Here is a 25,885-nt window from a genome sequence, read left to right as displayed (position 1 = left end):
CAGCCAAATGAGTAATACAGTAAATGTAGTGATTTGTGACTAATTTATTATCACTTTGTCTAAAAAATCACTGAAGAATATATTGTGTAATATATTTTACAAGTGTAAAAGATTTTGTTTTTGTTTTTTTTGTTGTTTTTGACTGTGCGTGTGTTTTTTGTATATCTGCAGGTGCGCACTTGGATCCTAACTGTGGGATACACTACTGCTTTTGGAGCCATGTTTGCAAAAACCTGGAGAGTTCACGCTATATTTAAGAATGTGAAAATGAAGAAAAAGGTAAAACCAGTTTTAACTCATATTTTAAATTATTACATTTTCCAACACACTGAAAAGATGGGTTTAATTTTGGATAACTAGTAGCATGGACCTCCTGGTATGCATCAACTTCATGCAAACCAACATCTGGCAGCTAAGCTGCTCTCCACGTCTGATGAGTGGTGGCATCTCTCTGGTGTCTTGATGACTTAGGGAATTCCATTTATGAAGACCTCCCAAACTGACTAACAAGGAAAGTGGCCAAAAGCTCAGCTTTTTTGGCCTTGAATGACAAAATTATAAAGCATCTACTGATCACAAGGCTAGAACTATGCCTACACAGGAGATTGACTAAAACTCCAAGGTCAATACCTTCAATACCTCAATAGTTCTCTGTCCTCCTTCTGTATAGCACAGGAGCTCTTCTGCATCACGATGGCAGCAGGCTACCAAGGTCAATCCGGACTATTCTGTCCCCATCTACAGAATCCAGCTCCCCCTGAGGAATCCTAGCCATTTCCAAGCCAGCCAAGGGTCTGCTGCAGGATCTCTACCAAGAGGGACATGCCTGTAGCTGCTCCAGGGGGAGCCACCCGGGGGCATCCATAGGACATGCCCAAATCACCTCAGCTGTCTCTTCCCGCTGTCGAGAAGCAGTGGCTCTACGTTGAGGCTGTCTTGAGTTGCTGAGCAACTCAATTCCTATTGTGACAGATTATGGCTCTCTCACTCCCTTAAACCCTCAGACCACTCGTCAGACACCAGGTAAAAGTCCAATAATTATTATTTATTATAATAATAAAGTGCACAAAGCACGCTCCTCTCCACAATTTTCAATAAACCAATCACAATAATCCAAATCACAATCCTCCACTCCCAGACGCGTTGTCACCCTGCCTCCCAACTCAGCATGTCTGTCTGGGATCTCCCACAGTCCTTTATAGTCCTCGGGGCACCTCTATACTGCACGGAGGGCTCCATCTGGCGGCCTGGGGGTATTGGCCAGGATGAATGGCCGGCCATCTCTCACAATATGTAAAAAAGTAGTGTATACATACAGTAATAAAACTGATATGGAAACCAACAGTAAACACAAAGAGCCCAAACTAATATGGATCAAATGTAAATCAACAATATATGCATACAAACCAGTACACATATTAGTGATAAACAAAATAGTTTATATATATGAAAATCAATAGCATGTACTGTAATCAACCTGTATTAAAACAGAATGAGTATGAATCAATCAAAATACGTAAATTATGTCCTGTTACTCTATAATATGAGCAACTCTATTTTCATATTTTGTTGATCTACAGCTGTATGCTACATTCAGATCATTTATTATTTACATTTAGTTTTGTATTTCCTCTCATGTACCGGCAACAATGTAAACATACATTTATAATGTATTACAATAGATCAAATAACAATGCTAAATATCTGCATTGTTTCACGTGTAACTGTACAGGAAAATCATTTGTAATATATTTTTGAGTCCGAATCCCTGTCTAAAATGCACATGTGAAAGTTCATCTTGGTGTCCTCTTATTTTTAGTGAATTTGAAAAATACGAAGGCCAATACAATTAAAGGAACACTCTACCCAGAACTGGTCATTTTTTATATGTTACTTACTCCTTGTATCGTTTCATGCAGAATGGAGAAAATAAGATTATGTCATAACAGAAGCCAACAGTGACCAATGCTGTGCATCAATATGATAAACATCTATAAAAAAAGGAAAAAGCAAAATCTCATGTTACTAATGTCAGATAATCCACATGTCAGTTAACCAGTTGTATCCTCAAGAGGTGCACGTTTGTCACTGTACATCATTGGTCACTATGTCTTCTATTATATCATAGGTATTTTTCTCTCCATTCTGCATAAAAATACAACTTTACATTTTTTTCTCTGCCTCCAATACAAAGTACATGGGGAGTGTAACATGTAAAAAAATGTTTGTGGGTGGAGTATTCCTTTAAGAGCGATCCTGGGCTAAACTGGGTCCAAAACCTTCTAACAAACAGCTAGTGTTGTTCAGCAGATTGAGATTTAAAGCCTTTACATCTGGTTAGAGGTTCCATGCAGTCAAACAAAAGAACTTTAATACATATTTAAAAGTGTTTTCATTTTTTTTTAAATTAAAAGTTATTTTTCTTTTATCTTAGTTCATTTTATTATTGTATAGCATTCTTCATTGAGTGCAGGTACATGAAGATACAGATTGTTTTAAACACACAATAAATAAAGCAGTTCCAAACTGATTAAAATAAATTGAACCTAACAGTATCTCTCCATCAATATCATTGTTGAACTAATACTTTTAGATCTAACTGCATCATTTAATACAGTTGATCATGACATCCTCATTGCTTGTCATGAGTACCATGTGGGCATCCAGGTTACTGCTTTGGAATGGTTGAGGTCATAAGTGACAAGAAAAACTTTTTAGTCAGCCTGGGGAATTTCTCCTCTTACCTGTGGGGACCCTCAAGAATCTGTCCTTGGGCCTATTCTTTTTTCTCTCTACAATTTGCCCTGTCTGATGAGTGGATGTAGAGATGGTCCACATTAATGACAGGTTGGACTGATCTCAGAACACAGAGAAACTATATAAAGGTCCTTAGGAGACTGATTTCCTTTAATGTGAAAAGCGACCTCCTTCACACCTTCTATAGATAGCCCTGTGATAGCCAGTGTGATTTTCTATTCTGTGGTGTGATGGGCTGGTATCATCACCTCAAGAGAGGCTCACCGAATCAAAAAGCTGAATAAATGGGCAACATTAGTTATTGGACACACTCTGGACCCTCTCAAGGTAGCAACAGAGGAGAGAATTAAAACAAAATGGAGTGTTATTAAGAATAAACTGCACATCCTCTCTCTGACACAGTAGCACTGAGGACTTTCAGCCAACAAATTATTCAGCAGAAGTGTGTCAAAAAACAAGGGCGCTCCTTTATACAAATAGCAATAAGTCTTCATAATGCCTCACTGGGACTGTGACAGCCATAGTAGAACTTTTCTTTAGTTTGAACTTACTTGCTTTTTAGTCATTCAGATGTGTGCATATTTATGTATGTATGTATGTATTTATTTTTTTTATTATGATACGGAAGCTATATAGTGCCCAATTCGAAACAGACTCACACTGAGGCACATGTAAAACTCTAAGAACTTTTATTTTTCTTCACCTGTGGGGCACGTCTTCCCCGTGAACCCGACAGGCAATACGCAGTCCCAAAAGCACTTTAAGGCAACACAAAACACTTTTCTGGCACCTCCACTCCTCCCGTCTAGCTTTGTCCTCCACCTCCCGACTCTGGCCCTTGAGTAGTGACTGCAGGCTCTTTTTGTGGCCCTCCCGGAAGTGCTCCAGGTGGTAATTGGCCTAATTAGGCTGCACTTCCAGGTGTGGCTGCATTCCAGCCCACAGAGGCTCGTTAAGCCGTGCAGCTCCTCTGGGTGGTGGCCACGGAGCCCAACAGCTCTGAGTCCTGTAGTCCCACACCTGTGGCCCCGATGTAGCCCAGGAGGGCTGCCACCACGTGTTCCGGGGGACGTAGAGTGCATCCCATGGCTGCTCCCCCAGATCCAGTGTTGAAGGGGCGTCCTGGCCGGGCATGGGACATTATTTATCTTTCTATTTATGGGTTATTTATTTAAAAAGCTTGTGCAAAAAGCCAAATTTCTCCCTGGGGACAAATACAGTTCTATCAGTCTGTCTTTACTATCCATTTTGTTTAAAAACCTAACATTTCTTGTCATTGCTATACAGATGATACACAGATATATTCTTCCACTGAAACAAAGCAAAGCAGTTTCTTTTAAACCCCTCTTGGAATGTCTGAATGAGATTAAAATATGTATGTCACTAAATTTTCTTAATCTAAACTACAAAAAAAAACAGAGCTTGTCCATTTTGGATCTTCTGATCTTACTTGTGCTAGTTTTGGTCCTCTGACAATCTACTGTAAACATTTGCAAAAATATCTTGGTGTGATTTTTGGTAATATCCAAATAAATTAACCCCATTGTTAAAGCCTGTTTCTATCAGCTCAGGGTATTAACTACAGCCAAGCCTTTATTTTCTGCAGGTGATTTTCAAAAATGAATGTATGCATTTGTCTGTTCTTTCCCTTATCCTTGTTCAACTAGTCCAGAACGCTGCAGTCAGCAACATAATCACTTAAACATAATCACATAACACCAAGTTTAGCTTCTCTACACTGGCTTCCTGTTCACTACAGGATTCAGTTTGTTTTTAAGTCTGTGAATGGTTTAGCCCTCTCCTAAATTCGTGACCCCTAATTCTTCCAATCACTTTTGTCTTCTGACCAGATGTATCTGGTTGTGCCAAGGTCGAGACTTAAGTGGCTGTGCTTTTGCAGTAGCGACCCCTAAGCTTTGGAGTAGTGTACCATTTCATCTTAGGTCAGCATTAACTTGGTTCACTTTCAAATCCAGTCTTTTAAGCATGCATGAGAGTACATTTGTAATGTATTTATATACACTCACCTAAAGGATTATTAGGAACACCTGTTCAATTTCTCATTAATGCAATTATCTACTGTAATCAACCAATCACATGGCAGTTGCTTCAATGCATTTAGGGGTGTGGTCCTGGTCAAGACAATCTCCTGAACTCCAAACTGAATGTCAGAATGGGAAAGAAAGGTGATTTAAGCAATTTTGAGCGTGGCATGGTTGTTGGTGCCAGACGGGCCGGTCTGAGTATTTCACAATCTGCTCAGTTACTGGGATTTTCATGCACAACCATTTCTAGGGTTTACAAAGAATGGTGTGAAAAGGGAAAAACATCCAGTATGCGGCAGTCCTGTGGGCGAAAATGCCTTGTTGATGCTAGAGGTTAGAGGAGAATGGGCCGACTGATTCAAGCTGATAGAAGAACAACTTTGACTGAAATAACCACTCGTTACAACCGAGGTATGCAGCAAAGCATTTGTGAAGCCACAACATACACAACCTTGAGGCGGATGGGCTACAACAGCAGAAGACCCCTCCGGGTACGACTCACCTCCACTACAAATAGGAAAAAGAGGCTACAACTTGCACGAGCTCCCCAAAATTGGACAGTTGAAGACTGGAAAAATGTTGCCTGGTCTGATGAGTCTCGATTTCTGTTGAGACATTCAAATGGTAGAGTCAGAATTTGGCGTAAACAGAATGAGAACATGGATCCATCATGCCTTGTTACCACTGTGCAGGCTGGTGGTGGTGGTGTAATGGTGTTGGGGATGTTTTCTTGGCAAACTTTAGGCCCCTTAGTGCCAATTGGGCATTTTTTAAATGCCACGGGCTACCTGAGCATTGTTTCTGACCATGTCCATCCCTTCATGACCACCATGTACCCATCCTCTGATGGCTACTTCCAGCAGGATAATGCACCATGTCACAAAGCTTGAATCATTTCATATTGGTTTCTTGAACATGACAGTGAGTTCACTGTACTAAAATGGCCCCCACAGTCACCAGATCTCAACCCAATAGAGCATCTTTGGGATGTGGTGGAACGGGAGCTTCGTGCCCTGGATGTGCATCCCACAAATCTCCATCAACTGCAAGATGCTATCCTATCAATATGGGCCAACATTTCTGAAGAATGCTTTCAGCACCTTGTTGAATCAATGCCACGTAGAATTAAGGCAGTTCTGAAGGCAAAAGGGGGTCAAACACCGTATTAGTATGGTGTTCCTAATAATCCTTTAGGTCAGTGTATGCTCTCATTTTATGTGTTCATTTTCTGCATAGAAATGTTTCAAATGAAAATGGCTGGGAATACAATTATTCGTGGTATTTATATGAAACATTTATTGAAATCCTCAATCATTTTTGAGCAATGGTAGAAATTATGAAGCTTGCTATGTCTGACATGTCCACTTGGCTATACTACATTTGCTTTTAGTCTCCTGTAGTTAAATGATGTTTACTTCTGTCAAATGACTGCTGATGTTGGTTTTGTTGCCGATAAATTTGGATCACAGAGCATAGATGTGTTGCCAAGGAGAGTGGTCAGAGTATCAGAGGGTTGTGTGACTCCCAGAACCAGATATTAAATGGTATTTTAATGTTATTTTTTAAAATTTCCATATGTAACACTCTATAGTTGTTTGTGTTAAACATTTTGCCAGATGCCTGGCCAATTTTTTTCTTCTCTTCAGTTTTAATATATGTATTGTTTTAGGGTTCATTGGTAATGATCTATGTACTGTAAACTGGGACAGCTTAGCTATTAGCTAACCAAGCTATCCTGAAGAATTGAAAACTCTTTTTCCATTTGTCATCATATGTTCTTAAAGTATACGCTAATTCTTTATTATTTTATTTCATCAGCAAATTTAACTAGCTTGTGTGTTACCATTTCAGTCTCCTGTTTTTCGTTTTTCTCTATTTCTACACCTATGAGAATTTCTTTTATGTCAATAATTCTAGTATTGTATTCTGTATGTGACATCTACGGCATCTTTACTGCATGAATATAGATATCTGAAGAAAAAACTCAGGACTATCAGTAACCTCAGAGTTTTGATAGATTGCTGCCTAATGGAGGGTTGCTGATATTTGAGGGCTTGTTTTGTTGGTCCATCCTGTGCAGGCATTTTACCTTCAAGTCATTCTAGTCATTCATACAGTAGTACAGAAAGGTGTTGCAGCCATTAACCTTGACGATTCCAATTCTCAATATTTTACATTGCAACTTTCACAAAGAACATTATGAATATGTGCCTTACAAAAGAGCACAAAATAATAAGGTAGCTACAGTACATCCCAAAAAAATGGGTATAGAAATGCTGTGTAGAAAAGGGGAAAATTATGTCACTTAGATGGTCGAAAAATAAAAGTAGCATCCTTCAAAAATCTTTTGTCGCTGTAGCATTCTATGATGGTTTTCCTATCAGGATTTTAAAACATTCTCCTACTTTATTGTTTCTAGATTATTAAGGACCAGAAGCTACTGATAATTGTTGGTGGGATGTTGTTGATTGATCTCTGCATCCTGATTTGCTGGCAGATTGTGGACCCACTGAAGAGAACAGTAGAAGAGTACAATTTAGAGGTATTTATGATCCATTCACAAAAAATGTGTTTATCTCTTGAGTATATTTAATTTGTTTAACTAAATTCAAGTATACACAGTATGGATCTAACGGAAAAATGGTGAGACTGTCACTTGTTATTTGCTATCATGCCATTTGGCATTCTGTTACAGAAAAGTATTTAATAATGTTTAGTGTATGACATTCTGTACTCAAATACTTTTTTTGGGTTATATTTGTTTTGCTTAAACATCACATTTATGAATGTACAACATTTATAACCAAAATAAACTTCAATTATAATTATCTGCAACATAATCCATTGGTAATTACACTGATAACAGTTTGATATTCTTGAACATCCATTAGTTCACATTTGAAAAACAGAAAAAATGTGTGGCTGTGCTAACAGCATCCTCATACAGCCATAGAGACGCCATTGTAGCAGGAGAAATTTTTAGTGTTGGTAAACTTCTTCATCGGCTGGAGCTGTTGGAAAGTTTTTCATGGACTTAGATGGCCTACTCATGAGAGATGAATTTTCATATTAATGTTCAGTGATTGCTCATAAATGGTAAGAGACCCCCTAATAATCTAAAAACAATCTGAACAATGAAAACAACTCAAACAATCTGAATCAAAATAAAACAGAGTGCTTACGGTGGATCCATCAGCTAAAGCCCAAATTGGTCTTGGACTTCTCGGCTCTTTCTCTGTCTTTTGCAAACCTCAAGTCCGCAATCTTGGTGTTATCTTTGACAGTAACCTCTCTTTTGAGAAACAAGTAAATTCTGTAGTCAAGAGTTGCTTTTTCCAGCTTCGTCTATTAGGTAAGATCAAGCCTTTTTTATCTTCTAGGGATCTTGAGAAAGCTACTCATGCTTTTATTTTTTCTCGCCTTGATTACTGCAACTCGCTGTATTCTGGCATTAGTTAATCCCTGATATGCGGGTTACAGTTGGTCCAGAATGCTGCCGCTCGCTTTCTATTTGGGGCAAGAAAGTATGACTCTGTTTCTCCTATTTTAGCTTCTTTACACTGGCTGTCTGTCAGTTTTCTATTAATTTTAAAATCTTGTTGGTAGTTTTTAAATCTTTACATGTACTTGCTCCTGCCTATTTATCCGAATTGTGTGTTTTATACCAGCCATCCAGAGTGCTTAGATCGTCTGGTCAGTTGTCTCTTGTTGTCCCTCGTACCAAGTGTAAAACTAAGGGGGACACAGCATTTGCAGCTGCTGCTCCTCGCCTGTGGAGCTCTTTACCTCATCACATAAAGGAGTCGTCTACAATTGAACTGTTCAAAACGAGATTAAAGACTCATTTCTATTCACTTGCATTCCGTGACTTTCAGTAATACTGATAGTTTCCTCATTGTGATTATATAACATTACTTCTATTTACTGTGGTGGGCTGGCGCCCTGCCCGGGATTTGTTTCCTGCCTTGCGCCCTGTGTTGGTTGGGATTAGCTCCAGCAGACCCCCCGTGACCCTGTAGTTAGGATATAGCGGGTTGGATAATGGATGGATGGATACTTCTATTTATTATTTATTTTATTTATGTTGATTTATTTTATTTCTATTTATGTTATTCATGCTAATTGTATGTTTTTCTTTTATTCTATTATTGTAAAGCACTTTGGCCATAGCATTCTTATGTTGCTTTAAATGTGCTATATAAATAAATTGATATTGACATTGACATTGACAGTGAACAATTTAAAACCCAAATGACAACTGTTGTGAACGATATTACCTATTCTCTTGGTGTAATTAAAACTTCCTGTAGATGGCTGAAAATAATTTTGGACTGCATACTGAAAATATTTATACTTTACTATTTAAATATGACATTCTACAGTCTCACTTTTACTATTAAGGGTGGCTCATCTTTGGCTATGGGGATACCAGGAGGGAAACAGTGTTGATTTGTGCTTGTTTTTTTACATTTCTCTGCACTTTATTTTCTTCATTTAGATCTACATGGGCATGTGGCAGATACAGCTCGCATGTGTGTGTGTGTGTGTGTGTGTGTAGATGTACAGTAGGTAGGATTCACTATATATATATTGTGGCAAGGGGCTGGGGGTGGTACCCAGGCGGGATGCCCAGAAGGACCAGAGGAGGGATTACGTCTCCTCCAGACCACAAGGGGGTGACCGCCCTGGTGTCTTTGGGGACCATGGGAACAGAGCTTAGAAGCTCAACCCTATAGGGGCCCGTAGTCACTGCCAGGGGGAGCCCCAATGCCTGAGGAGCCCTGGCCTTCATCACTTCCATCACACCCAGAAGTGCTGGGGGGAAGAAGACCAGGGACACCCGGAGTGCTGCTGGGTGTGCAGCCAGTACTTCTATAATCGGGATGCACCTGGAGCATATCTGGGTGTGTATAAAAGGGGCCGCCTCCCTCCATTTGATGGCTGGAGTCAGGAGAATAGCAGGACAGAGCTCGGAGGAGAGGATTGGAGGCAGACCTGAAAAGGCATTGAGCAAGAAGGCCTGGACTTTGGGGTGAAGTGGGTTGTGTGTGCTTCACTTTATTGTATATATTAGTGTAAATAAACGTGTGTGGTGCATTTAAACGATGTCTACCTGTCTATATATATATAAATAAACAGAGTGAAAGCATAAATTTTATATAAAAAATGAAAACCTAAATTGATCGACTGTCATTTCAATAAAGAAGCCATTAATGCTAAAGATGAAATTATAAATGAATAAGGCAAAAGGATCCCACTTGTGTATTACGATAATTAGAGACATTGCAGGATATTTCCTTTTTATTCTTTCATTTTCTAAGACAAATAATTTGAATAATTAATGACTAACCAACATGTCCTTGTTTTTATTTTATTTTAATCCATCTTTGATATAAAAATTCCTCACGTGTGCAGTGTGCCAAGGTCATTCAAATTACGAGTCCATTATTGACACTCATGCCAGATTCATGTCATTGGTCTATACAATAAGAGACTTTTATTGATCCTTGAGTCACAAACTACAGTGGGAAAGGCCACCTTGACAGTGCAGACATTTAAATTATTGCCTGCCTGATGAGAATTCACTTTCCTTTATTTCATCTACCCATCCATTTTCTGAATCCTTTTTATTTCTTACAAAAGCATGGATAGCTGCAAGTATCACTCATGGGAAAGCAATCTAAAGTATATTTCACTTTAATATTAAAAACAATCTCACATTATCCACTGTATACATGTCTATCTATCTATCTATCTATCTATCTATCTATCTATCTATCTATCTATCTATCTATCTATCTATCTATCTATCACTTTGTCCTTATTACCTGACCTGCACAAACAATAGCATGTCCACTTGCTATGATTTAAATAAAATCCTTGAGTGTTTTTGTATGCATTTTTCTTGAGAAATTTTTATTGATCAGGCACTCCTTTTATGGGATTTTGATGTTCTAAATTAATTTTTCCCATTTACTTTTCATTTTTCCGCACACTTTATTACAGCAGTTTTTTAACATTTTTGCAGAATTTCACCTTCCATTTTGTTTGTCATTGTCATGACTGGATGGCAATTGACATGATGGGTTATAGGCTGAAGGTAAATTTCCTCATTCAAATTGCAGATTGAAAATCCTTTTTGAAAATGAGTTTTTGCTCAGTCTATTTTGTATTATTACTCTGGTTCTGATATTGTGCTTACAAAATTTTAACATCAAATTTTATTTTTGGTTTGTCAATCGTGTGTGTTGATCTCCTGGTTTGGAACCCATTTCTGTCCTTCACTCTTCTCCTGGTCAGCTCTCAAACTCTTGTCAGCTTACTGACACAACACCATTATGTGAACATAACACAATAGTTCTGCAGTTCTTGCTTCTGATTTAGTTTGCTTGTAAAATAAAACGGGTCTCTTAGGCTAGGGATGTGTGCCGTCAATCCTGATAATGCCAGAAGTGACTCTACTCCGTTGGGCACTTCAGCAAGGCCCTTAACCTGCAATTGTTCCATCTTGGGTATGACGTTAATCTGCATCCAGCCCTGCAAGCAGGTCCTCTAATTTACAGGGAAAACTTGTGGGTTGGTGGCAGGATTGGCATTTCAGCCACTGTAAAAAAACCTCACACAGTTCAGTGTGGTGCTGAGGTGTCACCCGCTGCACTCGGGTCCCAATCCAGGTGGTTCATCACTGGTAGTTGGTGGTAGTTGTAGCATCGTGCGATCAGCTCATTCTCCCAACCTCTTGAATTAAATACTAAAGGCAATAATATTTTGCTGTTTTCATATATTTAATTACATAGCCAGGGAATCTATTTGGATCAGATGAGAAAGTACATGAATCATAATTCTGTAAATGATCAAGTTGGGAAATGTCATAAAATACATTTCAGGGTTTAAAACCTAAAATCTTCTCCCCTGGCTATACCCGTGTGTTCAGTACCATGGCTGGTGCTGCCTCCTTACAAGTCCAGCTGAGTTTGATTGCCACATAAGTTCATTACCTTTTTGGATTCTGCACATTCCCAAAATTTCCTTGTGAGTTTCTTTTCTGAGTACTCTAGTTTTCCTCCCAGATCCTTGGTGCAATGTGTGTTTTAGTTTCATTGGAAATTCCAAATTTGCACAGAACAGATGTGTGCAGGAGTGCTCCCTGTTTGGGGCTGGTATGCTGTTGAATGAAGAGAATGAGAAAGAACAAAAGAAATTTGGTGGATGGGAGGAGATGGTTCAGTCCATCAAGGTTGTATTTTAGCTAGTATCTAACATGTCTTATTATCTTATCCAGAAACGTCTTAAAGGTTGTCAAGGTTCCTGCTTGAACTCCATGACTTGGTAGTTTGTCCTTTATTCCCACAGCTCTTTGAAAGAAGTGCTTCCTGTGTTCAGTCCTAAATGCATTTCCCTTTAGTTTCCAATGGTGTCCTCGAGTATGTGATTTGTAGTGTGGATCTACTGTATCAATGCCTTTGAAAATTTTCAAGGTCTTTATTAGCTACCCTTTCAGTCTCTTCAACTCGAAACTAAACAAGTTTAATTCTCTGAGCCTGTCAGAGTAGGACATGTCCTGAAATCCTGGGATGCACTTCATTATTCTCTGAACAGCTTCAAGTGCTGCTATGTCTTTTTTGTAGCATACATGTAGTGTACTATACAGTCTAAGCAAAAGGTCCCTCGATTTCTGTTGGGAAAGGCTTCGGCTAACCTGAACTAAGCGAGTTTCAAATTATTATATACTGTACATTGTAAATATATTCTGTAGCATCAGCACGTGTGCCAATAGATTCTTGTTCTTTATATCATTTTTTTATGTAGCTTGCTACCTTTACAAAAAGCACTCACTGTTACCACACTAGTTGATATTCTTATATAACTTTGCCAGGCTTACTTGTTTTTTGGCTGGGATTCCATCTACATGAAGAAATGGCAGCACATAGTACTGGTGACTCATCCCAAGGCTCATGCACCCTGTCAGTGCCATTACAATACATTTTTTAACACACATATTTTGTCAGCCCATTTCAAGGCAAACTCATGCATACACCTGCAATCACCCACACTGGCCTACACTCAATCTTTAAAATTAGGGGTTTACTAGGGGGCTTTGCTCGCCCACCCTGTTACCCCTTACTGGGCAGCCACTTCGTGTCTGTGCCTCTTGCATTGTGAAGAGGTGGGCTAAAAGCACGCTAAGGAGATGTGGTTGCTCCTCCGAAACCCCCTCTTAAACGGTGATACATTGGGAAACAAATACTTCTATGCTTGATCAGCTAGATTGCTGCTGCTGCTTGTGCCGTGCTGCGTGATCTGCATGTCGTACTGTGATTCGAAAATTTAAAAGACTGTACAGCAGCTGTCCTCTTTGTCTCGCGGGACGTTAAAGTGTCTCCGAGAAAATCACTTTTTTGTATGTAATAGAGATATAACACACATCCCCTCACTGTCTAAACACACTTACTCCATTTTTGGGAGACGTAGAGCCCTGCAGCCCATATAGCAGACTGCAAACAATATTGTTGAGTAGCTTTATAAAAAATTTAAATGCATGCAGTATATTTAGCCCTGCGGTGGGCTGGCACCCTGCCCAGGGTTTGTTTCCTGCCTTGCGCCCTGTGTTGGCTGGGATTGGCTCCTGCAGACCCCCGTGACCCTATAGTTAGGATATAGCAGGTTGGATAATGGATGGATGGACAGTATATTTTCCTATATATAAGCGAGGCTCTTGAACTAGAATAGTATAAAAATTATTGTTTTGAAATACTGTTCTGTTGAAAAGAGGCAGCCTGAGAGCAAAAATACCCAGTGTGATGGGCATCCCAATGGTAACAGATTAACTCGGCTTCAACACCTAAAAACAAGGAAAAACAAGTTAGACTGCTGAACATAAGTCTTCAGGGAACCTGAATGTGAGATATGTATTTCTCTGAGGAAGGGTGTTTACTAGTTATGCTGAATTCCTCAAAGATATTTTGGGGATATCCTTTGAACAGTAAAAAGCGATTTGATTCCATGCAAATTAAGCACATTGCTTTTAGCTACTGTTGCAGCAGACACAGATAACATTTTGACATTTTTGCATTCTCATTTTACTTATGACAAAGTTATTCACAGCTACAAATTCAAAGGAACAATTGAATGCTTACTATAAATATAAATATTTTTATTCATTTGATAAAAACTTTATTCTTGTATCAGAGATGTAATGCATTCACTTTTTCTGAAGCCACCAATCAAACTTCAGAGCTGCAGTGATCAGACATAGGGCAGAAACTAACTCCGAGTATGTGGGCCAGTCGTCGGGGGCACACACATCCCCTCACTCCTAATTATACCAGGCTTAGCACACCTCTTTGAGATGTCGGAGAAAACCTGAAGTACCTGGGGAATATTCACATGACCACATCGAGAGCACACACTGAGGTAAACATCATGGCTGGTGCCTAACCCAGATCCTCTGGAGGGGAGTAGCACTAATCTCAATGCCAATATTTCTTTTTCTACATTTCTGTAGACTTGCATTTTATCCACTTTTGTTTTATGATAAGTAATGAATAAAAAGTAAGTTTTACAAAGCTTAAATGTATTAAATTAATCATGCAGTATAGTTCAGCAGGTCCTCCAAACATTCATCAGTCCTTTAAAAATGAAGATAAATTTCAAACATTAACATAATACAGAGAGAGATACGATTGTGACATGCAGCATTTATTTATAGGAAGCATAAGTATATAATTAAAGAGGGAAGAAGCCTCAAGTTATGAACTGACCGTATTAAATTAAAGACAATTAAGGGTTTCAGTCATCAGAAAAACTCTATTATGTGCGGAATACTAAAATTGCTTATTTATTTATTTATTTATTTATTCTTTTAGCCACAAAAATTGAAGTGCAGGGCCCATGACACTTTCTCTATGTGAATTCATGGAGCATTTATGAATTTAATTAGTACTAGATGCACAGTAGCTATACATAAATCATTCAAGTGGACTACCAAATAAAAAAGAATTGCTGATAAATAAGCTCATTAAATTACAACCTAGATATTGCCATTTTTAAATCAAGAAAGCTGCTCACTCTGCGCAAAATTCAGTATACATAGTATAGATTCTCTCCTTACCTCCTTATAAATGAGATGTCTAAGTGACAGTTTATAGCCTGCCCTGAAACCAATATGTAAAACAGTTATTTACGGCTTAATGCCTGCCAAAACTGTACAGTTAAATAGTAGATTTCTCCAGGGAATTAAAAGTAGCAGAATTTAGAAATGAGTTGTCTTTAAGAGAACATAACATTCCCAAACCCACTCAATCCAACTCAATTCAACTTGCAGCAGGCCAGAGCTTATCACTGTAATTTTGGGTTCAAGGAAAGGAGACACTCTAGACAGGGAGCCAGTCCATCGTAAAGCCCTGTGCCATACTCACACTCACTCGGACATTGCTCATCTTTGGGGAAATAGTAGGAAAACGAGAGTTTTTGGTGTTTCTCCATTCCATACATAGAGACTATCTGATACCTGCAGAACCTACTGAATGATGAGTCAATGAGAGCTAACAATACACCTGAACATTCAAGAGCTTTGTGCACACACTGAATGTTCAACTAGTAATGAATATTGGCTTGGAAAGCAACCATTTCCAGCAAAATCGGTAGCAAAGCAGGAACTGACGACCGATCCATCAACACACTTTCTTACTTATTTGCCTCAGATTGCCTTTTTAGGTTCATCCTTCTGCCCTTTATGTGCCTCTTTTTATTGTTCTATTTTTGTTAGTATTTCCACATTTTATAAAAAAAATCCTATTTGGAGTGTCTTTACAAGCCATAGTTTTATGGGTTTCTCTCTCTTCCAAAATGTTTTGATATATTTCTGATTTCTGATTTTTGATTATATTTTGAATTTTTAAAGCCTGTTCCCCATTCTGATCCTGAGCAGGATGAAGCCTGTAGGAGTAGTTAGGGACTGGCTTGAAGCTTTTAAGGTCCCGGCCTACTGATTTCAGAGGATTACACCACCAATTGCCATGTTTGGAACTCCTTTTTTTACAACACCTTCCCTATACCTGATAAAGCTGGAATATGTTTCAGCTCCCCCTAACTGTAAGATTAAGACAGGTGGGTTCAGGTAATGTGTCATCAAATAAAAGCAAGTATGGTATGTTTGTATGTTTTTGATACCATAAAAAAAGATATAAAATGGGGAAGAATTTAGCGGTATTTAGTGAATAGAGAAATGCAGTTGAACAGGTGATGATAGATAGATAGATAGATAGATAGATAGATAGATAGATAGATAGATAGATAGATAGATACTTTATTAATCCCAAGGGGAAATTCACATAATCCAGCAGCAGTATACTGATAAAAAATATATATATATATTAAATTAAAGAGTAATAAAAATGCATGTAAAAACAGACAATAACTTTGAATAATGTTAGCATTTACTACCCCGGGTGGAATTGAAGAGTCGCATAGTATGGTGGAGGAACGATCTCCTCAGTCTGTCAGTGGAGCAGGACGGTGACAAAAGTCTGTCACTGAAGCTACTCCTCTTCTTGGAGATGACACTGTTAAGTGAATGCAGTGGATTCTTCATGGTTGACAGGAGTCTGCTTAGTGCCCGTCACTCTACTACAGATGTTGGCAGAATGGCAAACTTTTTTTAGCCTATAGGCATCTGCATCATTTCTGAGAATTAAAATTTTGCTTCTTGCAAGCTAAGTATAGAAATAGCATATGGTTAAAAGAAACAATACCCAACGGGCTGGATCAGACAGCAAGTATTGATCTAAATAGGAGTAAAATACAGAGACACACAAAACATTACAGGAGAGATCTGGGTAGTGCAGGGAACTCTAGCTCCACAGGAAGCCTTGCATGACATCCATTTCACTGTCTAGCTGGCAGACTGAATAAGCAATTATTTAGTCAAAGCCCACCTTACTCCTGCTTTTTCAGCTTTTCAAAACTGTCTAATTTCTTGCTACACTCCCAGAAAGAGCTTCACCAAAGGATGAGAAGGGTGGTTATTGTGACTGCTCAGATATTCAGTTCTTCTTCTTCTTCTTTCGGCTGCTCCCGTTAGGGGTTGCCACAGTGGATCATCTTCTTCAATATCTTTCTGTTCTCTGCATCTTGTTCTGTTACACCCATCACCTGCATGTCCTCTCTCACTACATCCATAAACCTTCGCTTAGGCCTTCCTCTTTTCTCTTACCTGGCAGCTCTATCCTTAGCATCCTTCTACCAATATACCCAGCATCTCTCCTCTGCACAACACAATCTTGCCTCTCTGACTTTGTCCCCCAACCATCCAACTTGAGCTGACCCTCTAATGTCGTCATTTCTAATCTTATCCATCCTCGTCACACCCAATGCAAATCTTAGCATCTTTAACTCTGCCACCTCCAGCTCTGTCTCCTGCTTTCTGGTCAGTGCCATCGTCTCCAACCCATATAACATACTGTAGCTGGTCTCACTACCATCCTGTAGACCTTCCCTTTCACTATTGCTGATACCCGTCTGCCATAAATCACTCCTGACACTCTTCTCCACCCATTCCACCCTCCCTGCACTCTCTTTTTCACCTCTCTTCCACAATCCCCATTACACTGTACTGTTGGTCCTGAGGATTTAAACTCATCCACCTTCGCCACCTCTACTCCCTGTATCCTCACTATTCCACTAACCTCCCTCTCATTTACACATATGTATAATGTTTTGTTTCTACTGACCTTCATTCCTCTACTCTCTAGAGAATATCTCCACCTCTCCAGGGTCTCCTCAACCTGCTCCCTACTATCGCTACAGATCACAATGTCATCAGCAAACATCATAGTTCACTGGGACTCCTGTCTAATCTCATCTGTCAACCTGCCCATCACCATTGCAAATAAAAAAGGGCTCGGAGCCAACTTGAATACATCCGTCACTCCTACCGCAGACCTCACCACTGTCACACTTCCCTTGTACATATCCTGTACAACTCTTACGTACTTCTCTGCCACTCCCGACTTCCTCATACAATACCACAGCTCCTCTCGAGGCACCCTGTCATATGCTTTCTCCAGGTCCACAAAGATGCAATGCAACTCCTTCTGGCCTTCTCTAAACTTCTCCATCAACATCCTCAGAGCAAACATTGCATCTGTGGTGTTCTTTCTTGGCATGAAACCATACTGCTGCTCACTAATCATCACTTCACTTCTTTACCTAGCTTCCACTACTCTTTCCCATAACTTCATGCTGTGGCTCATCAATTTTATTCCCCTGTAGTTACTGCAGTCCTGCACATCCCCCTTATTCTTAAATATCGGCACCAGTACACTTCTTCTCCACTCCTCAGGCATCCTCTCTCTTTCCAAGATTCCATTAAACAATATGGTTAAAAACTCCACTGCCATCTCTCCTAAACACCTCCATGCTTCCACAGGTATGTCATCTGGACCAACGGCATTTCCATTTTTCATCCTCTTCAAAGTTTTCCTTACTTCCTCCTTGCTAATCCATTGCACTTCCTGATTCACTATCTCCACATCGTCCAACCTCTTATCTCTCTAGTTCTCTTCATTCATCAGCCTCTCAAAATACTCTTTCCATCTGCACAACACACTCTCCTCGCTTGTGAGTACGTTTCCATCTTTATCACCCTAACCTGCTGCACATCTTTCCCATCTCGGTCCCTCTGTCTAACCAATCAGTACAGGTCCTTTTCTCCCTCCTTAATGTCCAGCCTCTCATACAACTCATCATACACCTTTTCTTTAGCCTTTGTCACCTCTCTCTTTACCTTGTGCCTCATCTCCTTGTACTCTTGTCTACTTTCTGCATCTCTCTGACTATCCCACTTCTTTGCTATCCTCTCCCTCTGTATACTCTCCTGTATTTCCTTATTCCACCACCAGGTTTTCTTTACCTCCTTCCTCTTTCCAGATGTCACGCCAAGCACCCTTCTTGCTGTCACCCTTACTACATCTGCTGTTGTTTCCCATCTGTCTGGTAATTCTTCACTGCCACCCAGTGCCTGTCTCACCTCCTCCCTAAACTCAACCTTGCAGTCTTCCTTTTTCAATTTTCACCATTTGATCCTTGGTTCACTCTCTTCCTCTTCTTGATCTCCAACATCATCCTACAGATCACCATCCTATGCTGTTTAACTACACTTTCCCCTTCCACCACTTTGCAGTCTTCAATCTCCTTCAGATAAACTCTTCTGCACAGGATGTAATCTACCTGTGTGCATCTTCCTCCACTCTTGTACGTAACCCTATGTTCCTCCCTCTTCTTAAAATACATATTCACCATAGCCATTGTCCATTTTTTTGGCAAAATCCACTATCCTCTGACCTTCTTTATTCCTCTCCTTGACACCACACCTACCCATCACCTCCTCGTCTCCTCTGTTCCCTTCACAAACATGCCCATTGAAATCCGCTCCAATCACCACTTTCTGTCCCTTGGGTGCACTGTTCATCACTTCATCCACAACAACAACAACAACAACAACAACATTTATTTACATTTATTTATCCAACTCACTCCAAAAATCTTCTTTCTCACCCATTCCACGCCCAACTTGCGGGGCATATGCACTAACAACATTCATCATCACACCTCCAATTTCCAGCTTCATAATCATTACTCTGCCTGACACTCTTTTCACCTCCAAAACACTCTTGACATACTGTTCCTTCAGAATAACTCCTACCCAATTTCTCCTCCCATCCACACCATGATAGAACAATTTGAATTCACCTCCAATCCACCTGGCCTTACTCCCCTTCCATTTAGTCTCTTGCATGCACAATATGTCAACCTTCCTTCCCTCCATCATATTGGCTAACTCTCTCCCCTTACCAGTCATACTGCCAACATTTAAAGTTCCTACCCTCAGTTCCAGTCTCTTTACTTTCCTCCTCTCCTCCTGCCTCCGGACACGTCTCCCCTCTCCTATTTTCCTTCTTCTTCTTTGGCCAACAGTAGCCCAATTTCTGCCAGCACCCTGTTGGCTAACAGTACTTGTGGCGATCATTGTTAACCCAGGGCTCGACCGATCCAGTATGGAAATTTGTATTGTTGTCCACATATTGATTTGGCAAAATTTTACACTGGATGCCCTTCCTGATGTAACCCTCCCCATTTATACAGGCTTTGGACCGGCACGAAGAAACAAACAGGTTTGTGCATCCCCTGTGGCTGGGTTACTGCTCAGATATTCAATTAAGTCTTACAAATATATCAGAAAGAAGAAGAAAAATCTGTATATTAGCAGCATAGATAGAACCGACAAAGCCATCAACGCAGTTCCTTACTGTGGAAACATGGAGAGTATTTTAACAGGCAAGCCACTGAAACTAAGCACATACCTGATGCCAATAGTCACACTGAATATAAATGAATAACTGAGGTATTCAGTTAGAGGTAACTTTAAATAAATGATGTACACTAAATGGCAGAATTCAAATCAGTGTAAGCAGTAACTACTGATCTAAGCAGGCCCCGTTTGTGTGTGCGTGTGTGTGTTTTTTTCGATGGACTGGTACCCCATGCACAGATGATTTTTGCTTCAGCCGTCCATAACCGTGACAATTATATAAATAAGGTTTTAAAATGTTATGAAATAGAGACTTCAACTGTAACAACAAGTGAACTATAAAATGTTTTATGTAGAATCATTAAGAATATGCACCTTAATAAAGAAAACAAGTTTGTACTACAATATCAAAAATATGAAGAGTTCAGTATAATTAAATCAGAAAAATAAAATCACTACAGTCACATCTAATTTGCAAGGCTATTTTAAAAGAGGGCATACTTCACATAAATAATAGGCTGGCTGCCATGGGTGTAGTGGATGTGTCAATCATTCTTGAAAAATTTGAAAAGATGGTAACGAATGATAAGGCGCTCAACTGGACCATTGTATTAGCACATTGTTCTTTTCTACAGTATAAAAGAGGTCTTTTTAATGATACTGACATTGTGGGATAGCCTGTAAAAAAGAAGATGAAGTAGCACTTGAGCCTACAGGGTTGCATAAGGGAGAGTTCTCTTATCAAAATGATGCTAGTTTTCACTTTGATTGCAATAGACATTACTATTTAGCCAGCTAGAGTATACGCAGTAAGGGCCAAGGCCTATAATAGTTTCTTTATATGCAATGATTCTGTAATTAATCAATATTTCACTTTTTGTAGAGTGTCATCCATACTGAGAACTGATGCAAAGCGCTTTATGCAAAGCACATTTTGCAAAGCAGTTAGCAATACTTAAAAGCCGAATGCAGCAAAAATGCATTGTATGTGCAGGAAAATGGAATATATTGAATGACAAACTTTTAAAATGTATTCTCATAGATGAGTTTGACTAAAGAGTGTAGGAGATAACACAAGGAAGGTTTGTAATGTTTACTCAGGTGGGTGTTCTCCTCTTCATCATGATATTTGTTTGTTTGGGATTTTCCCCCCTTTGTTGTCTTTGTGAATGACTTGTGGCCATTTTAACTATCTTATGATCTTGCTTCTTTTTCATTGCTGCTATGTTATGTTGCTATTTACATGGCACAGCAATGTTGTTTGGAATTTCTATTCCTGTTGCCACTTGAAGAGAAAGTGATGTCTTCTTGCTCCACCTATTTAAGATAGTGGCACACACTACACCGATTCCCAGCTTTTGCTTTTTTTGAAGTGTTCCATAATGTTTGCTGGTGTTATTGATAGTGTTAGGACAGTCACAATTTTGGTTTTGCACTCTAGTTTTTCTTGGTGGCTCATTTTGACTTCATGGTTCTGACCTTCTTGTCATGTTTAAACAGCTACTTTTGTTTTTGCCTCTTTTTTCATTTTCTTGGTCTGTTAGAGAGGCAGCGCCAATCAGGGTGCATATCTCACATTTGAGGGTGCATGCCCCAGCATACACGAGAGCATATAATATTATGGGATATGTACTGAGAGAAAGATCCATACCGGATCGGTCGATTCCCGGGTAAACAACGACCGCCACCAGTACTGTTAGCCAGCAGGGTGCTGCCGGAAATTAGGCTACTGTTGGCTGAAGAAAAAGAAGGAGAAGAAGAGGGGGGAGATGTGTCCGAAGGCAGGAGAAGAGGAGGAAAGTAAAGAGAGTAGTACTGAGGGTAAGAACTTTGAATGTTGGCAGTATGACTAGTAAGGGGAGAGAGTTAGCCGATATGATGGAGAGAAGGAAGGTTGACATATTGTGCGTGCAAGAGACTAAATGGAAAGGGAGTAAGGCCAGATGGATTGGAGGTGGATTCAAACTGTTCTATCATGGTGTGGATGGGAGGAGAAATTGGGTAGTAGTTATTCTGAAGGAACAGTATGTCAAGAGTGTTTTGGAGGTGAAAAGAGTGTCAGGCAGAGTAATGATTATGAAGCTGGGAATTGGAGGTGTGATGATGAATGTTGTTAGTGCATATGCCCCGCAAGTTGGGTGTGCAATGGGTGAGAAAGATGATTTTTGGAGTGAGTTAGATGAAGTGATGAACAGTGTACCCAAGAGACAGAAGGTGGTGATCGGAGTGGATTTCAGTGGGCATGTTGGTGAAGGGAACAGAGGAGACGAGGAGGTGATGGGTAGGTATGGTGTCAAGGAGAAGAATGAAGGTCAGAGGATAGTGGATTTTGCCAAAAGGGTGGACATGGCTGTGGTGAATACGTATTTTAAGAAGAGGGAGGAACATAGGGTTACGTACAAGAGTGGAGGAAGATGCACACAGGTAGATTACATCCTATGCAGAAGAGTTGATCTGAAGGAGACTGAAGACTGCAAAGTGGTGGCAGGGGAAAGTATTGTTAAGCAGCATAGGATGGTGATCTGTAGGATGATGTTGGAGATTAAGAAGAGAAACAGAGTGAGGGCAGAGCCAAGGATCAAATGGTGGAAGTTGAAAAAGGAAGACTGCAAGGTTGAGTTTAGGGAGGAGGTGAGACGGGCACTGGGTGGCAATGAAGAATTACCAGTCAGCTGGGAAACTACAGTAGATGTAGTAAGGGTGACAGCAATTAGGGTGCTTGGCGTGGAAAGAGGAAACGGAAACCTGGTGGTGGAATGAGGAAATACAGGAGAGTATACAATGGAAGAGGATGGCAAAGAAGAAGTGGGATAGTCAGAGATGCAGAAAGTAGACAAGAGTACAAGGAGATAAGGCGCAAGGTGGAGAGAGAGGTGGCGAAGGGTAAAGAAAAGGCATATGATGAGTTGTATGAGAGGTTGGACACTAAGGAGGGAGAAAATGACCTGCACTGATTGGCTAGACAGAGAGACCGAGATGGGAAAGATGTGCAGCAGGTTAGGGTGATAAAGGATAAAGATGGAAATGTACTCACAAGCGAGGAGAGTGTACTGAGCAGATGGAAAGAATACTTTGAGAGGCTGATGAATGAAGAGAATGAGAGAGAGAAGAGGTTGGGTGATGTGGAAATAGTGAATCAGGAAGTGCAATGGTTTAGCAAGGAGGAAGTAAGAACAGCTTTGAAGAGGATGAAAAATGGAAAGGCCATTGGTTCATAGAAACATGGAGGTGTTTAGGAGAGATGGCAGTGGAGTTTTTAACCAGATTGTTTAATGGAATCTTGGAAAGTGAGAGGATGCCTGAGGAGTGGAGAAGAAGTGTACTGGTGCCGATATTTAAGAATAAGGGGGAAGTGCAGGACTGCAGTAACTACAGGGAAATAAAATTGATGAGCCACAGCATGAAGTTATGTGAAAGAGTAGTGGAAGCTAGGTAAAGAAGTGAGGTGATGATTAGTGATCAGCAGTATGGTTTCATGCCAAGAAAGAACACCACAGATGCAATGTTTGCTCTGAGGATGTTGATGGAGAAGTTTAGAGAAGGCTAGGTGCAGTTTCATTGCACAGAGGAGCTGTGGTATTGTATGAGGAAGTCGGGAGTGGCAGAGAAGTACGTAAGAGTTGTACAGGATATGTACAAGGGAAGTGTGACAGTGGTGAGGTCTGCGGTAGGAGTGACGGATGCATTCAAGTTGGAGGTGGGATTACATTAGGGATCGGCTCTGAGCCCTTTCTTATTTGCAATGGTGATGGACAGACTGACAGATGAGATTAGACAGGAGTCCCCGTGGACTATGATGTTTACTGATGAAATTGTGATCTGTAGCGATAATAGGGAGCAGGTTGAGGAGACACTGGATAGGTGGAGATATTCTCTAGAGAGTAGAGGAATGAAGGTCAGTAGGAACAAGACAGAATACATGTGTATAAATGAGAGGGAGGTCAGTGGAATGGTGAGGATGCAGGGAGTAGAGTTTTCGAAGGTGGATGAGTTTAAATACTTGGGATCAACAGTACAGAGTAATTGGGATTGTGGAAGAGAGGTGAAAAAGAGAGTGCAGGGAGGGTGGAATGGGTGAAGAAGAGTGTCAGGAGTAATTTGTGACAGACGGGTATCAGCAAGAGTCAAAGGGAAGGTCTACAGGACGGTAGTGAGACCAGCTATGTTATATGGGTTGGAGACGTGGCACTGACCAGAAAGCAGGAGACAAAGCTGGAGGTGGCAGGGTTAAAGATGGTAAGATTTGCATTGGGTGTGACAAGGATGGATAAGATTAGAAATGAGTACATTAGATGGTCAGCTCAAGTTGGACGGTTGGGAGACAAAGTCAAAGAGGCGAGATTGCGTTGGTTTGGACATGTGCAGAAGAGAGATGCTGGGTATATTGGGAGAAGGATGCTAAGGATAGAGCTGCCAGGGAAGAGGAAAAGAGGAAGGCCTAAGCAAAGGTTTATGGATGTGGTGAGACAGGACATGCAGGTGATGGGTGTAACAGAACAAGATGGAGAGGACAGAAAGATCTGGAAGATGATGATCCACTGTGGCAACCCCTAATGGGAGCAGCCAAAAGTAGAGAAAGAAGAAAACTGAGAGAAAGATGAGCACATGTACCAGTCATTTCCGCACAGAGAAATAGTTACTGTATTTGTAATAACTAGTAGTCCTTATTATCATAAATCAATAAGAAAGTGTTCATTTAATGACCAGATGAAGTTAATTTGTATGTAACTTGCCTTACCTTTTCGGTATACAGTTAAGATATAACATTGTTCAATGTGTACTGTTTAGTGTTTTCAAAATTAAGAATTTTTACCCCAGTATTATTTACATATATATATAATAATTTCATGTTACTACATTACTATAATACTTGACTTTACGTTTTTGATACTGTTTAATGATAAACTTTATTGCTTAAAATTTCATACTGCAGAAGTTACTAAATAGACAAATTTGAGAATAAAACTGACATCTAGTGGATGTTTTTGTAATTGACTATAGATTTTTCTGTATCCTTTCTTTATTGTAGACCACACACCCCTATTCAAATACATATATGCTTCTATATACTGTATATCCTCAAATAAATCAGCCATAATTTCTTCTTGAGCAGCATTGTAGAATACTCTGAATCCTTTACCAGTGTTCTGACCATTCTGGAGTGAACATTACATGTCCCAAACTCAACAGATCCTTCTTTGCTATATGGTCCTTATAAATAATTTTACATTTTGAACAAGCCATTTATTCACTATTTTGGCAATAAGTGGGAGAGGATGTCATGACTTGTATGCTGCCAGTGAGGTTACTGCTAAATAGAACAGTAGTGCAGAAAGTTGAACATCAAATTGTACAACATGTCTTATTTAGTCATGATGGGCATGGCAGCTGGGAAACCAATTAAGATTTTGTTAGGGAAGCAGAAAAAAAATCCCTGCCACATCAGTCTAAGAGTCACAGGCATTTGAGAATTAGAAAACGTGGCATGATGAAGCAAATTTGAACATCCTTGTCTATCACATAGCCATGCATCCAACTGAGAAAGGACGTTTTCAGCAACCTCCCTGGGAAAGGTTCCTGTTATGAACTTAGAGAGTCCCCAAAGTCCTGAAATTACTGAAAATGCCAACTAGAATGGAATATTACCATCAAACCCTTTGAAGTAGTGTTTGAGTAAGGGTTAGGGTTAAAAAAATTTATAGATTTATTTGTTATAAAATTGCTCTGTAGTAACAGGAAGCTATGTGTAGCAAAAAAGGCAAAAAGGAATTGC

General features: G+C 39.9%; 1 protein-coding gene across 1 annotated transcript in view; it reads left to right on the top strand.

Moving 5' to 3' along the window:
* Window positions 1-25,885, top strand: part of gabbr2 (gamma-aminobutyric acid (GABA) B receptor, 2) — an 899,531-nt gene that overhangs the window by 697,340 nt on the left and 176,306 nt on the right. The window contains exons 12-13 of the mRNA XM_039736684.1: window positions 172-279; window positions 7,222-7,344. Of these exons, the coding sequence (XP_039592618.1) occupies window positions 172-279; window positions 7,222-7,344 (231 nt within the window). The remainder of the gene's footprint in view (window positions 1-171; window positions 280-7,221; window positions 7,345-25,885) is intronic.

This window comes from Polypterus senegalus, chromosome 15 (assembly GCF_016835505.1).
Source record: "Polypterus senegalus isolate Bchr_013 chromosome 15, ASM1683550v1, whole genome shotgun sequence".
NCBI classification, from domain to species: Eukaryota; Metazoa; Chordata; class Cladistia; order Polypteriformes; family Polypteridae; genus Polypterus; species Polypterus senegalus.
Note: the sequence above shows the minus strand (reverse complement) of the source record. Positions and strands in the feature narration are given on the sequence as shown.